Genomic DNA, 14,041 nt, shown 5'->3' with positions numbered 1-14,041 from the left:
TGGCTCACACACACACACACACACACACACACACACACACACACACACACACACACACACACACACACACACACACACACACACACACACACCACACACACACACACACACACACACACACACACACACACACACACACACACACACACACACACACACACACACACACACACACACACACACACACACACACACACACACACACACACACACACACACACACACACACACACACATCACATCACATCAAATTGGGCATGAGATGAACTGCCAAATCAAAAGTGCGCTCAGATGAGCCGTGTGTGCAAGTGTGTGTGTTCAAGAGAGTGTGAGGGACAATCTGACATGACAGCAGAATCCCGGGACATTAAGGACACACTCTTCTTTCCCGCTATATGGCAAACCAGACTTGTAAATGAAAGTAGAAGAAAAGTGTAAATTCACTCTTTTTTTTGCAGTCACAATGCAAATGCAGAGTCTGCTCTCTGCCCACCCGGCAGCTGCTTTTGAATTTGATCTTGCATAGTAAGACTTGCAAAACTGAGAAAGAGAAAATTAATTTTTAATAAGTTCTGGAGAGCGGGAGAGCTGGTTCATGAGAAAAGGCAACAAGGCAGGGTCTGAATAATGATGGTTTGAAGGCTGAAACTGATATTGTTAGAGGGTGGACTGCTGTTCTAAGCTGGTACGATCATGCTATATATGAATGAATAAATGATGTCAGTGTGGAGAAACCTGTTAAACATCACACTGCCTCCTCTAGGCAACCAGTGTCCAATATATATAGACTAGTGTCTATATGGATTTCTAAAGATATATTGAAAGCGATTTACTGTAGAGCTGCTAAGGTTTGAAAATTGACAGAAAATAAATCGCAAAAAATTGCATAAAATGCTGTTTTCAGTCTCTTTAATATTTAGATTTCCCGCTTTTCTCTTTATTATATTAAACTGAATATCTTTGGGATTTGCACTGACAAACTGTGGTTAAAGTCCGCCTCGAGACAAATTGTAAAATATGTCAAAATACTCTGTTATGGTATATATTTTCTTTAACAATGGCTCTGCAGATAAAAAGTTCTGAAAATGGGGCAGAGATATTCTAGATGCGGCCCCGCCTACTAATGCACACGCTAGCATTGTGCACCAATAAGCTTTTATTACCAAGGAGGTCATGTTTGTTTCTTTGCCGGAGTTCAAATCAACGCATCTGCATACAGCGATTGGCTCTTCTACATTTGTACACAATCTAGTGCTATGTTGTTCACAGGCATCTTCCCCTTCAGTAGAGGGATGTTTAAACGTTTCTTTAATATAAACACTTTACAGCTTTTCAAGTCAGTATAGTCAAGGTCAGGCATTTAAGGTGACAGAACATAAAGGACATTACAACAATAATATTAAAAGCCTAAAGAGAAGACACAGTGGATCAGACAGATTGTCAATGACTCATTTACGAATATGAGGTTTTATTTCATGCTTGGTGTGAGACATAGTGAGATTCTAATATTGCTGAGCACAGACACGGTACTGTCTCAGGAGTGTTGAAATGTAAGGGGCTGCCCGTGAGTAAGAATCTTACGGATAGTGTTTTTTATCATCTGGAAGGGACCCAAAGGCTGCATGCTACGAGGCTTTAATCCTGGAGTAAAGCACTGCAGTGAGATTTGGGGAAATCCCACTAGGTTAAACTTTTTTTTTTTTTTGAAAAACTTTTACTATAAATTACATCATGTCCGAGTTCAAGGCCATGCCAGCGTTCAAATACTCAGAATAAAAAAAAGATATACAAATGACACCTTTCAACTTATATGAGAAAGTGCTACGTTGACTGCTTATACACAATACCTTGATATAGTGACAAATACATTGCCCTATAACAACTCATCTCATCTTATAATGAGATAAAGTCAGTAAGAAGTGGAGCGGTGGTCATTTCATGTGAACTTGACTTCACTCATTTGAAAAAGGAAAAGATAATGTAGTTGTGATACAGTATTACTATAAGTAGGACATTAAAAGAGGAGATAAGATCCCACTGTGTGAGAAAGATGTCAGCATACTGCAGTTCATCTGCACATTATAAGAGAACTTTTTTTTCACTGTTAAAACAAGAAATTGGGTAATTTACCATTTTCTCCATTAACATCCAATTTGGAACACCTAATTCCCTGAGTATACTGAGTATCTATCTGATAGTGTTACTAACGAACATGTAGAATTACTGGCTTCCCACCAACAAAAACATGTCTATCAAGATCATGCTTTTGCAGTGGTGGAAGCAATGGATTGCAGAATTGGAACATGGAAATGAAATGTGGAATTTGGAACCTGGATCCGGAATGTGGATTTGTAAAGGGAACCTATCATTTGAATTTGCAATAAGACCAGCAGTTCAGCCAGAAATGGCATACAATAATCATTTACCAGTTTATTATCCCCTAAACAAGTCCTTCATTTTAGCTAGTGAGGCCATTTTCCTCCACGCATGGTCCTATCTCTACCTCAAACTGTCAGCTTACAGATGCACTTTGAATATAGTGATGTAGTACAGCCATGATTGGAATGTGGGTAATTATCTGGTACCTTGAATTGGAATTCTGAATTGGACATTTTTATTCGAAATTATAATTGGGATTCAGAACTTGGAATTGGAACTTGGAAATTAAACTGGAATTGGAATGTGAAATTCAAAATGGAACCTGGAATTTGCAATTAGCCATTCACAGTTCAGCCAGAAATGGTTTCACATACATGAATTATTTACCAGTTGAATTTTCCTTTTTTATTCCTAAATTTTTTTAAATCATAGTGTGGCCATTTTTAATCCAAGCATGGTCCTATCTCTCTAGCACAAACTGTTAGATGACAAATACACTTTGAATATTGTGATGTACATCCATATTTGGATGTGGAAAATAAATTGGTAGTCTGAAGACTGAATTTGGAAATTGAATTTGAAATATGTTATTTGGAATTGTAACCGCCAATTTGGAATCAGACTTTTACATTTGGAATTGGAATGGGTAATTTGAAACAGTACCTTGAATGTGTAAATAGCCCAGCAGTTTGGGGTTGAATCAGGGACGTTTTAAGAGACCTGGATAAAGCGTTGGAAGCAGGGCCCCATTCATCAATATCAATGTTACTCTGTGACCCTGACTCGTGAGAACAAAAAACCCAGATCTTCAGAAATTGGGTCCATAGAGCATTCGTAGTTACATTTTCCTTAAACCCCTGAATCTCCAATCTGCTGTGTGTGTGCTGTGTACATGTGTGTCACAGTTAAAGAGGATTTATTTAAAATCTTTCATTGACATGTTCTTGGTTTTGTTCATTTATATCACTTAAAAGAACATTAGCAGCCTGTGGTTATTACACCTCACTTTGCCCTCTTGGAACTTGGATAGGCCATTTGTTTCTTATATTCAATTTTGACAATATTGTTTTCTGATAAATATGTAATCTAAAGAGTGAGCTCAGGTGAAAGAAACCGTGTGAGACTGGTGGAGTGTTGTGGTCGAGGTGGGTGCAGAGGGAGGGAGAGGACAGCTATCAAGCAGCCTGCAGGTCTGACTCGGCAACTGCAGACTGACAGACTCTGTCCTGGGAGCTGCGCACAGAGGTTAGACTCAGGCTGATATTCTCCATTTATTAGAAACCTGTCAGCACCCTCAGCATAAGCCAACCTCACTAGCAAATCCACAGCAAGTGATTATGCATTTGACCAATAACGCAACCCTTTATCGTAGCATATTATTTAAATAAAAATGTGTTTTGCCTTATTGAAATTGCAGGAAATTAAACAAATGTGTTGACAGATGGAAAAGACGAGGTACTGATAAAAACAACAAAAGTTGCAACAAAAGCGCAATTGAAATGACACCAATGAATAATGATCTACATGCAGCATGTGATTTAACAGTCTAATAATGTTTCTACTCCACTGAAGACACATCAAATGGTGGCAGAGAAAAGGATCATCTGACAGAAGGATTAGCACAACCAGCCGATTATCACGATGCATTCAAATACTTATATTTCCAGAAGAGTTCTGAAGTGATTCACAATTTTCTGTTGCTTTTCTGAACAGTTGAATGAGACTGAACAGCTTTGCCCATGGATCCAGTTAACTCATTTACAAAGTATCACAAACGTCTTACTTTCAAACCACTTGCATGATTACATTAGAGTTTCTTAGATGATGATAATTCCTTTTTTAATTGTCCTTACAATACAAAGACTTTTGCATTAAAAACTGCTTCACCCAACTTAGAGAAGCTGCTTAGACATACAAAACAAATGAGTACCCCATTATATCTTAAATGCTCTTTTAGAAGATTAATAATCTAACTTAATGCTGTTAATACAGCTTTAATACGTTTGGGAATACAACAATGTCTGAATACTTTTACATTTGTATATCAGATTTGAAGATATAACTGACACAAAATACTGGAAATCATCAGACCAAAAATACGCAACCTACTAACCTATTTATATCAACGTTCAAAAGTCCCTATCGCTCAAATCGTGAAGCTTACTCACTCCTACACTTTAATGCTGCTCGTGTTGCATCTCTCCATCTTTGCCTGAGGCCGAGGGCTGCTTTTGACACAAATCCTCCAGTTTCTGGAGCGAAACAATGAATGAATGTGAAATCATCTCGGAACGAGAGCTAAATAATACTGTGGGTCATTATTAACCATGCCTTTGATAACAACCGTAGAAGACATTTGCCTGTGGGTCATTTGTAATGCAAAATTGCCTTTACAACCTTAAAAAAAATCATGCAACCACGGTGAGATTTTTGAGTGGAGACAAAGACCCCATAATCTGATAGCGCTGCCTGTTTGCCTGCTTCCGGACAGAGCTTCAAATGAACCATGATATGATCGCCAAGCTGCAGTGGAAGTGCACCAGTGAACAACAGCAGACGGTGATGCAGCTCTCATATTTCAGGAAGGAGACTAATGACATTGATATGACCTTGTTAGAGACTCCCTATTTGGGCGGACATACTGTATAATGATGACACATGACATGTAATAATAACCATATTGCTTTGATTTTACAATCATTTTCAAAGAGCTGGACAGGCAGAATGGAAGTAAGCCTTCAGAATCAGCTCGTATTAATCTGCATTTCAAAGATAGTGGGCTAAAAAACAAGGAAATGACTCAATAATTCATGAGTTACCAACTCCACAGCTCTTTAGAGTTCCCGTAGCAGTGTGCAGGATTCAGAGATGTAGCCCACTTGGACCCACAAACTGTAGGCATTTTCCTTTCCTCCTTCAAATCAGTAAATATGCAACCCTTGAGCTGAGCTATACAGAAAGTACATTTCCTATGTAGACAGCTGTTGGAGCGAAAACACTGAGAAAGTGAAGTGTAAATATGGCGCTGTGAATGCAAATGTCATCCATCTCAATGCTTTCAACTGTTCATCTAAAGCCCAGGAAAAACATTATAGTTCTCAGTACATTTATGACCAGTATAGCAATTGTGAAAACCACATTATCTACACAGGAAGTGAGTCGGCGTCCACTTGATGGAACATAAGAACTCAAATCTAACTTCATGAACGGACAACAGCTGTATGTCGAGCGAAAAGAAGGTCAGAGTCTCCCTTTCGATCTATAAGACTTTGTTAACACTGCATTGGTACATCCATGCCACTGCAATGCAGATTAGTCTAATTGTAGCTGTTTGAAAGTGCTACTAGGCTGTTATGAAACATATTTGACATCTCTAGCAGGGGTATAAAAGGAATTGACACACTTTGAAACACAGAGAACTAACTTTAATTGTTTTGCCCAAACAAGAAGCAAAATAAGATAATGATCCCATCAAAATAATAAGACAGCTGTGGGTACATTGAAGCAGATGGGGATACTATGGTGAAGCTCACATTTCTTCATCCTTCTTACTTTTGAATGTGTATATTTCTACCACTCTCCAGAGGTCACACATGCTGACCACAAGACCGAGGACTTCAAAAACTGGGGGGATATAATAAATACCACTTGACTTACTTAGCATTTTATCATTCCCGGTTCCCTCGTCTCAAATTCAACGCTTTTTTGAACATGGTTGTGGTTTGAAGCCTGAAATAGGGTCTGTGGTTAATACAAGCTTACGAGATGTTCACGTTTTGTTATAAGACATTAAGTATGTCGGTAAATACCAGACTGGTGAATGTCTGAAGTTCGTTGTAGAATGTAGTCCGTTAAGCATTCAAAAATCTAAAAGTGTTTTAGAGATTATCCTTCTGAACAAAACGTGTTAATCATAAACACGTTCTGGCCACATGCTTATTTTATGCCCTATACTGAAAGCCAATGGGGGAATCCCATTGCTTTTGGTCGAGGGAGCCCTTGTGAAGCTAACTTCCAGTCAGGCCTAAAAAGATACGTCATCATGCCTGACTCAATTGCCTTACGTCAAGATTTTAGATTCTGCCAAATGAGCTCACGGCTCAAAAATTATATTTGTGAAGAATATGTTTCTGAACGAAATGTGTCAATTTCATCAATCCCATTGACTTGAGGTAACCAATGCGATGTTAAGTTCCAGGTCGACCTACACATACGTCATCCCTGAAGCAGTCAATAGGGAACATTAAGTCTTAGACATCAGCATGAGAGCTTGTTAATGTTTGCTGAACAGAGGTCCCATAGAGCTTGTATGTAGTCTTGTAAAATGCAGGAACATGACTTGTTTTACTTTCAAAACAATATGCAAATGATAATAAATGAGTGTATATGGAATTCCATTCCATTAATTGTTTTGTTTTTTAACAAAGTCTCAAATGGGTTAATTTACTAGTTTTGGTATTGACTTATACATTTCTGGAATGGTGACATTTCTATACCAGTACATGTCACTGGAGTTCATCAAGGACTACTAAGGAAATGCCAAGTCAGGTCTTACTTTGGTAGAAAACATTGTGCTTATGTATAACCCCATTATTTATAGAGAAAGGGTGATTGAGAAATGATGTTTCAGGGCCTTTAAGAGTGAGAATGTTTATCTCACTCTTAAGAGATGTTGGTATCCTTCAGCCAAGATTTTTTGTATGCGTGGACTGAGAATACGCCCGTGCAAGTTCTGATTTTCTTTGTATGACCTTGGATCCGGAGCTCTCTCTCTTTAGCTCACAATGATTCACTCTCTTGTCATTCTGTGCCAACCATGTGCCAACCATGTGCCAACGTGCAGAGATGTTTAGTCAGCCCTGTCCGGCTACTCTTGTAAAAGTGAGCATGACTCTACTTATTTTATGTATAATTAATCATTACATTAAGAGTAAGCTGAATGCACAAGGCTGTCATTTACAAGGTATGAGTGTTGGCTTTGTTAATGGCTGGAGGTGTATGTTTTGGAAGGAAGAATCATTTGCACAATCAATGTTGTATTCCTTCAATTTTTTCCCCTGGAGGGGTTGTACAATCATCCTCATGTCAAGATGATGGAAATGTCAGTTGTTAATAACAGCAAGATAGATATTTTCATTGTCAGCAACTGACTGGTGAGCATGCTCCTTTTACATATTGTGGTTTTAATAACATTATTTCACATTTGATTTGACCTAACAGTCTTTCAATCTTAAATCAAATGACATTCTAAGGATTTGCATTCTTGTCTGGGGAGAAAGGGCAGTAACATCCCTACATTGGTACTCAGAATAATGAGAGAGAGAAAGACGTAACAAAGATCCCCAGCCTCGACTCCAACTGGGGGTGTTCTAGTTCATCTGAACCCCTAAGCTATGTCTGCATCCCACTTAAACTTGAAACTATTTAAGAACTTTCCATTCATGTGACCAATATAAGTTTTATATATCGCTTCTACGGCAGTTTATTTGTACACTACGCTACTCTCAATACTCATTTATTAAATGATTCATGGTAAGTACATAGCCCTAGTTGAATCAATATCGTTCCGATCTCTGAACCCATCAGCTCTGACAGTTTATCGTCTGGGCATAATGGCCAATATTTTTGGGGGTTCTAGCGTAGCCAGCTAATATCCCGATAATGGGACACAACTTCCTCAATTAGCAGCATGAGATGAAATAATGGAGTTGGAGTTAAAGGGGATGATGTCTACGGTAATCTCTTGAAGATCTTAGATGAAAGAGCAAAATCAATGTCAGACGATGGGTGATGGGTACCAAGATTGCCTTTCAGTCAATGTGTTCCACCTCTTTTGTTCTCAAAGATAATTGCCTACCTGCATGAACCCAAAGCCCGTTCAATCACGATTGGTCAACAATACTCGAACTACACTGAACTGAATTGAGAATGAAAGCAAAATCTTGTCTTGTAGCCTTTTTACTGCACTCATATGCAGATGTATTCATAGCGATTCATATTTTTTTTAGCACTCTCAGCTCTACATTTGTAAGTCAATGTTATCAAGTTAAAGTAAAGTAGTGATAAAGCCAGTGGGTGTATCTACTCTACACTGGTAGCAATGTGGGGATGCCCCAAACCAAAACAATAGATGAACATCTTTCTACACAGCAGCAATCCTTTTATAGCAAAACCAGGACACAAGAAGTTGGTCAGGAAATGTAGTGGGTCAACCCCTTAAGACAGAAAAAAGAGGGAGTGAGTCAGACAGACAGACAGTGTCAAGGCCAAGCAGTCATGGGCTGGTATTAAAGAGGTTGTGGCTTCCCTGAGGGAGTGTGTTCTAGGCCAACGATGGCCTGCCTGCCTGGGGGCCTGTCATCATATGCTGTGTCCATTCAGCAAACCACAGCACACTTCCTCTGACATACACCATTACTAACACTTACACATGTACACACAAACGCTCTTGAAGTGTGACATCTGTCTGGGTGAAAGGGGTGGAAAGACTTCCAAGGTTAAGTGTATACTATATACTGAAAAAGAGAAGTGCAAAAGTGGTTTAAACTATACGGACACAAATAGGTGATTTCACTAATTAAAATGACACATGACAATACTGAATCTAGCATAAACTGTTTATGCGAGCTTTTCCATCTGCTGCTCTGACCAGCTGTATTCAAAGGGTTCTTTCCTTGGAAATCCACTGGGAAATGGGAGGTGATATTTTTTTTAGATGTTTATTTAGCTAAATTAGAAGTAGAGGTTTTTGGATAGTCAATGAAAGCCATCATACATGGCAAATGATGTCACGGTTATAGCAGGGACATTTCACTCTACCATGTTTGGCTGGTTCCAACACTTCCTCTGTTAGTTTGTAATACATATATTCTCAGTTCATTTCTCAATAGCTAAAGATCCAGTGGTACAGTGACTAAAATCATCAAATTAAAGTATATAGCCACACATCCTTCATTACAAAATTATAAATGTGGCCTGAAAACTGCATAATAATGCAATTTATGTTTCCAACAGACAACACCAACGCATGCGACAAAATAAGACCAAATGACGTATTACATGCAGGCAACCAGAGAGGGACTGTTCATTTGATTACATTACAGATTACTCTAGGTTGAATGCTCAAACAAATGCAAGGAACACTCTGAAAACACATCAGATCTCAATGGGGAAGAAAATCATGCTGGATATCTAAACTGATATAGACTGGGTAATGTGTTAGGAATGAAAGGATGCCACATCGTTTGATGGAAATTAAAATGTTTAACCTACACTGGGCTGAATTTAAAGACACCCCGAACATCTAAGTGAAACAATTATTTGGTAGGCTAGTCCATTTTGCGGAAATTCCATTGCAGCAACTAAAAGTGGTACTCAGTAATGTGTTTTATCCTAATGTGCTTTTCTGCATTCTTGACAACATCAGGGAATGCTTCTTATGAGACGATGGATGGTGTCCTGGGGTATGTCCTCCAGGATATGGAACAGGGCATCACTGAGCTCCTGGACAGTCTGAGGAGCAACCTGGCGGAGTCGGATGGACCGAAACATAATGTCCCAGAGGTGTTGGATTTAGGTCAGGCGAGCGTGGGGGCCAGTCAACGGTATCAACTATTTCATCCTCCAGAAACTGCCTATATACTCTCGCACATGAGGCCGGGCATTTTCGTGCGCCAGGAGAAACCCAGGACCCACTGCACCAGCGCAGGGCCGACAATGGGTCCAAGGATTTTGTGTGGTGGACCTGCTAATTTTGGTGTTCTATAGCAAATGCCAACTGAGCTCCACGTTGCAGGGCAGTGAGCACAGGGCCCACTAGAGGATGTTGGTTCCTCTGTAGGTCCGGTATCAGGTAGAAGTAGTGACACTGACCCTAGCCAAATGCAAAACTAGTAAAAAACAATCAGAAAAGATGATGAGGGAAACATTTCAGTGGCCTCCGCCTGGAAAACAATTCCTGTTTTGGGGGATGTCTCATTGTTGCCTCTCTTGTGCACCTCAGCTCACAAATCAGCTGAATGGTTAACAACCCCCTCTGCTACTTAAATGACCACATCCATATCCCAGAAGTTTAATTGACTTGATGCTATACTCCGATTAAAAAGTGTTCCTTTTTTTAGCAGTGTACATAGGTCTAGTCTTTTTTGGACATTTAAATGTGTTTAAAAAAACCACAAGCTAGGTAGGTAACGATAGCAAGTTAGCTGACAACAAACATCTTTTAAAAACCAAATTACAGTGTACAAAGTAAACACTATCCAGCAGTGTAACCGTTACAATATGAGTATTATCTGCTGACTTCACTGACTCAGTGTCCATTCAATCTGAAGTAACAGAGCCAGGAATCTCTTTTTACTGTGGTGATTCACTACGGGTCAACTCTGACACACAGACCTCTAGCCCAGTGGTTCCTAATCTGGGGGGCGCGCTAAAGATCGCAGGGGGGGGGGGGGGGGGGGGGGGGGGCGCCAGGCCTCAGATGATTTGAGGCCAAATATCATAGACTTTTTTTTGTTTGTTTTTTTCTTCATTTTTTTTAAAATATAATTGTAACGCACAAATTATTGTCGCTAAAAGCCTCGTCTCTACATTACAATAAAATATAAAAAATAATTGATTAATTAATTTGAATACAAATTCAAGTTAGTAGCTATAAAAGGCATAAAAAGACAGAAATGTATAATTCTTTCTTTAATAGAAATGTTTCTTCTGCCCGTAAAGTGTCCAAACCAGGGTTTTCTGGATAAGCGCATTTTTAAAACATAGTCATTGTCCATGCCGGTTTCAGTTGGATTATTTGTCACAGTTGCTCCGATCAGATCGGTCTCCTCCATTTTGTAGATTATTTACGACTTTTGAATCCACATGAACACATCGGCAAAATCCGGCTTACTTTGAGCATGTGTTTTAAACAGTTTAATCCCTTTGTGAATTGTTTCCACTTCCATTGTTTTCCGTCCTTTCATTTCTTCATACAGCGGGAATCCAAATTAATGAATCCTGAGTCCAATAACCATCAAAGTCACTCCAATAGTGCTCCTTAATTACGCTTTCATCCTCCTTTAACAAAATACTTCACATTCATCCAGTTTGTGACAGTAGTTGTAGCATTTTTTAGACTTTTAAGCTTTAATTACCGCTGCCCCCCCCCCGTGTGTGTGTGTGTGTGTGTGTGTGTGTGTGTGTGTGTGTGTGTGTGTGTGTGTGTGTGTGTGTGTCTGTGTGTGTTCATTCAAGGTTTTTAGTCTGCGGGTGGCTGTGCACTAATGTATTTGGTTCTTGTTTGTTGCTGCTTGCCTGTGCGGGGGGGGGCGCAACTTCCAACAGGAGTCATTTGGGGGGGCCCTTGGGAAAAAAGGTTGGGAACCCCTGCTCTAGCCCATAGCAGCTGTGTTAGCATGGGTAACATTATGGAAAATGTGATTTTAGCATTCTTTTCTTTCTAATTGAGAACTAACACCAAACTAATACAAAGTGAACATACTACCAAAAAATGCATCACGTAATAATGATCAGTCCAGCAGCGGTATTCCAGGATTTAGTATAAACTGCTGCTTTCCTGGCCGGTGATACAGTATACAGCAGTGTTGTGTTTACAGTGAGAGCCTGTAGCAACAGTACGGAATCGAACTCACGGATCTGGCCAAGTTAAAGACAGTCGCTCCATTCAGAAACAGCAGAGGACACAGGGTGAACCGTATGACACCTCCCCTCCACAAACACACAGTCATGACTCCATGACTCCAGTTTCCTCAATAGTTTACATATGACAGCTTCTCAAGATTATAGGCGAAACATACGTTTCCTACTTATGGTTAATTTGACACAACTGCAATTGTGAAAGACTGAAGAAAATGTTTTTTTTTCTTCATTGTATTTACCACAGTATTAACCATACAATTAAACCCAGAAGAGACGAAGAAAACCTCCCCAATTAATGTATTTGATGCACAGTTACTCTCAGTGGTATAAGTACTCAGACATTTTACTCAAGCAATAGTAGAAACAGTCTACAAATACTCTGTTACAAGTCAACATCGTGCATTTAAACTCTCAGGTAGGTAAAAGTACAAAGGTATTGGCATCAAAAAATACTTAGAGTACCAAAAGTAAAAGTATGTGTAATGTCCCGTCGTAGAATCATATATTACATTAGTGGAGGATTTATTTGTATGCATTAATGTGTTCATTACAGCTGTTAAAGATGGAGCTACTTTAATTCAGAGATCCTTTATTGGTCCCACAATGGGGAAATGTACATCATTACAACAGCAGATATTGCAGATAAATGGCTGAGTAGGCTATGCACAGTAAGTTAAAAAAAAAACACACCATAGTAATTACTTTAAATACTGCTGCTGGATATCTTAACCCCTAATTATACATCACAGTTTATTTATTAGTCCATTTATATTTTTGTTTTAACTAATAATCTGAATGTGTAAAATATAACTCATTTTGTCAAATAAATGTAGTGGAGTAGTAGCCTACGATATACAAAGTACAATATTGGCACCGAAATGTATGTGGGGTAGAAGTATAGAGTAAAGTAGTATACAATAAAAATACTCAAGTGAAGTAAAAGTACCCCAAAATCATACTTGAGTACAATACTTGAGTAAATGTACTTTACTATGACACCACTGCTTATTCTGTTAACTTTGGTAATTCTGTCTCGCGCCACTCAGGTCTTTTTTTGCTTTTCTTATTGAGTTATATGCAACATTGTTCTTCATTTTTACCTAAACATTTCTGCTATATGATATTTTATTCGACTGTATTCCACTATTAAGTTGTGTTGGCTGTATACAGGGAAACACAGCTAGCTGCTCACAGTGAAAAGCGACGCAGGGAAACGGCAAGAGAGTGGAGAGATCCTGCGTGTGACCCGTCCGCTAACTCCCACAACAAAACCGTTACACACCGGCCGTGTCCCCGCCTGGTCCCCGGTCGACCTCTGAGAGGCATGTAATCCCCCAGCCAACACACACATACGGGGTTAAGGTCAGGCTACTTACGCTCTCGGTCTGGGGAAGCCCATAGATAACAGCACGTCCAGGTTGGAGCCACATTTCACTGAACCCGGTCGGTTCTGCCGGAGCCTCCGAGGGAGGATTTTACTGTAGAGGTCCTCTTTGGCAGCCATGGTCCACTGGGTGCCCTACTCCGCTACAAACCCGATACAGTCCACCACCACACCTGCAGCTAGTCCATGAGCGTCGGCCGGGTCCGCATGAGTGAGAGGGGAAGGCAACAACACGGAGCGGAGCTGAGAGCAGCGCTGTGCGGCCAGGCAGAGCCCTGCTACGCCGCCCACTGGAGGAAACGGCAAATTAGATCTGCTCACTGAATACACACAGTAGCCTACAGGGAAACAGTACACAATATATGAGAGGGTTAAAGGAAAACATGATCATATCATGTTATTGGCAGTGGTGTAAAGTAACTAAGTATACTAAAGTACTGTACTTAAGTACAATTCTGAGGTACTAGTACATTACTTGAGTATTTCCATGTTATGCTACCTTGTAATACAACTCCACTACAATTCAGAGGTAAATATTGTACTTTACTCCAATACATTTACAGTTATTTAGCAGATATGGATTAATGATCAATTAAATATGATCAATTATTAATTAAATAAGACTAAAGTTACACC

The 14,041-nt window shown here is 39.6% G+C and overlaps 1 protein-coding gene across 1 annotated transcript in view; it reads right to left on the bottom strand.

Moving 5' to 3' along the window:
- Positions 1-13,679, bottom strand: part of ubash3bb (ubiquitin associated and SH3 domain containing Bb) — a 56,373-nt gene extending 42,694 nt beyond the window's left edge. Inside the window, exon 1 of the mRNA XM_034239892.1 lies at positions 13,398-13,679. Coding sequence (XP_034095783.1) covers positions 13,398-13,525 — 128 coding nt within the window. The 5' untranslated portion in view covers positions 13,526-13,679. The remainder of the gene's footprint in view (positions 1-13,397) is intronic.
- Between the last annotated feature and the right edge of the window lie 362 nt (positions 13,680-14,041).

This window comes from Gymnodraco acuticeps, unplaced genomic scaffold (genome assembly GCF_902827175.1).
Source record: "Gymnodraco acuticeps unplaced genomic scaffold, fGymAcu1.1, whole genome shotgun sequence".
Taxonomy (NCBI): Eukaryota; Metazoa; Chordata; class Actinopteri; order Perciformes; family Bathydraconidae; genus Gymnodraco; species Gymnodraco acuticeps.
Note: the sequence above shows the minus strand (reverse complement) of the source record. Positions and strands in the feature narration are given on the sequence as shown.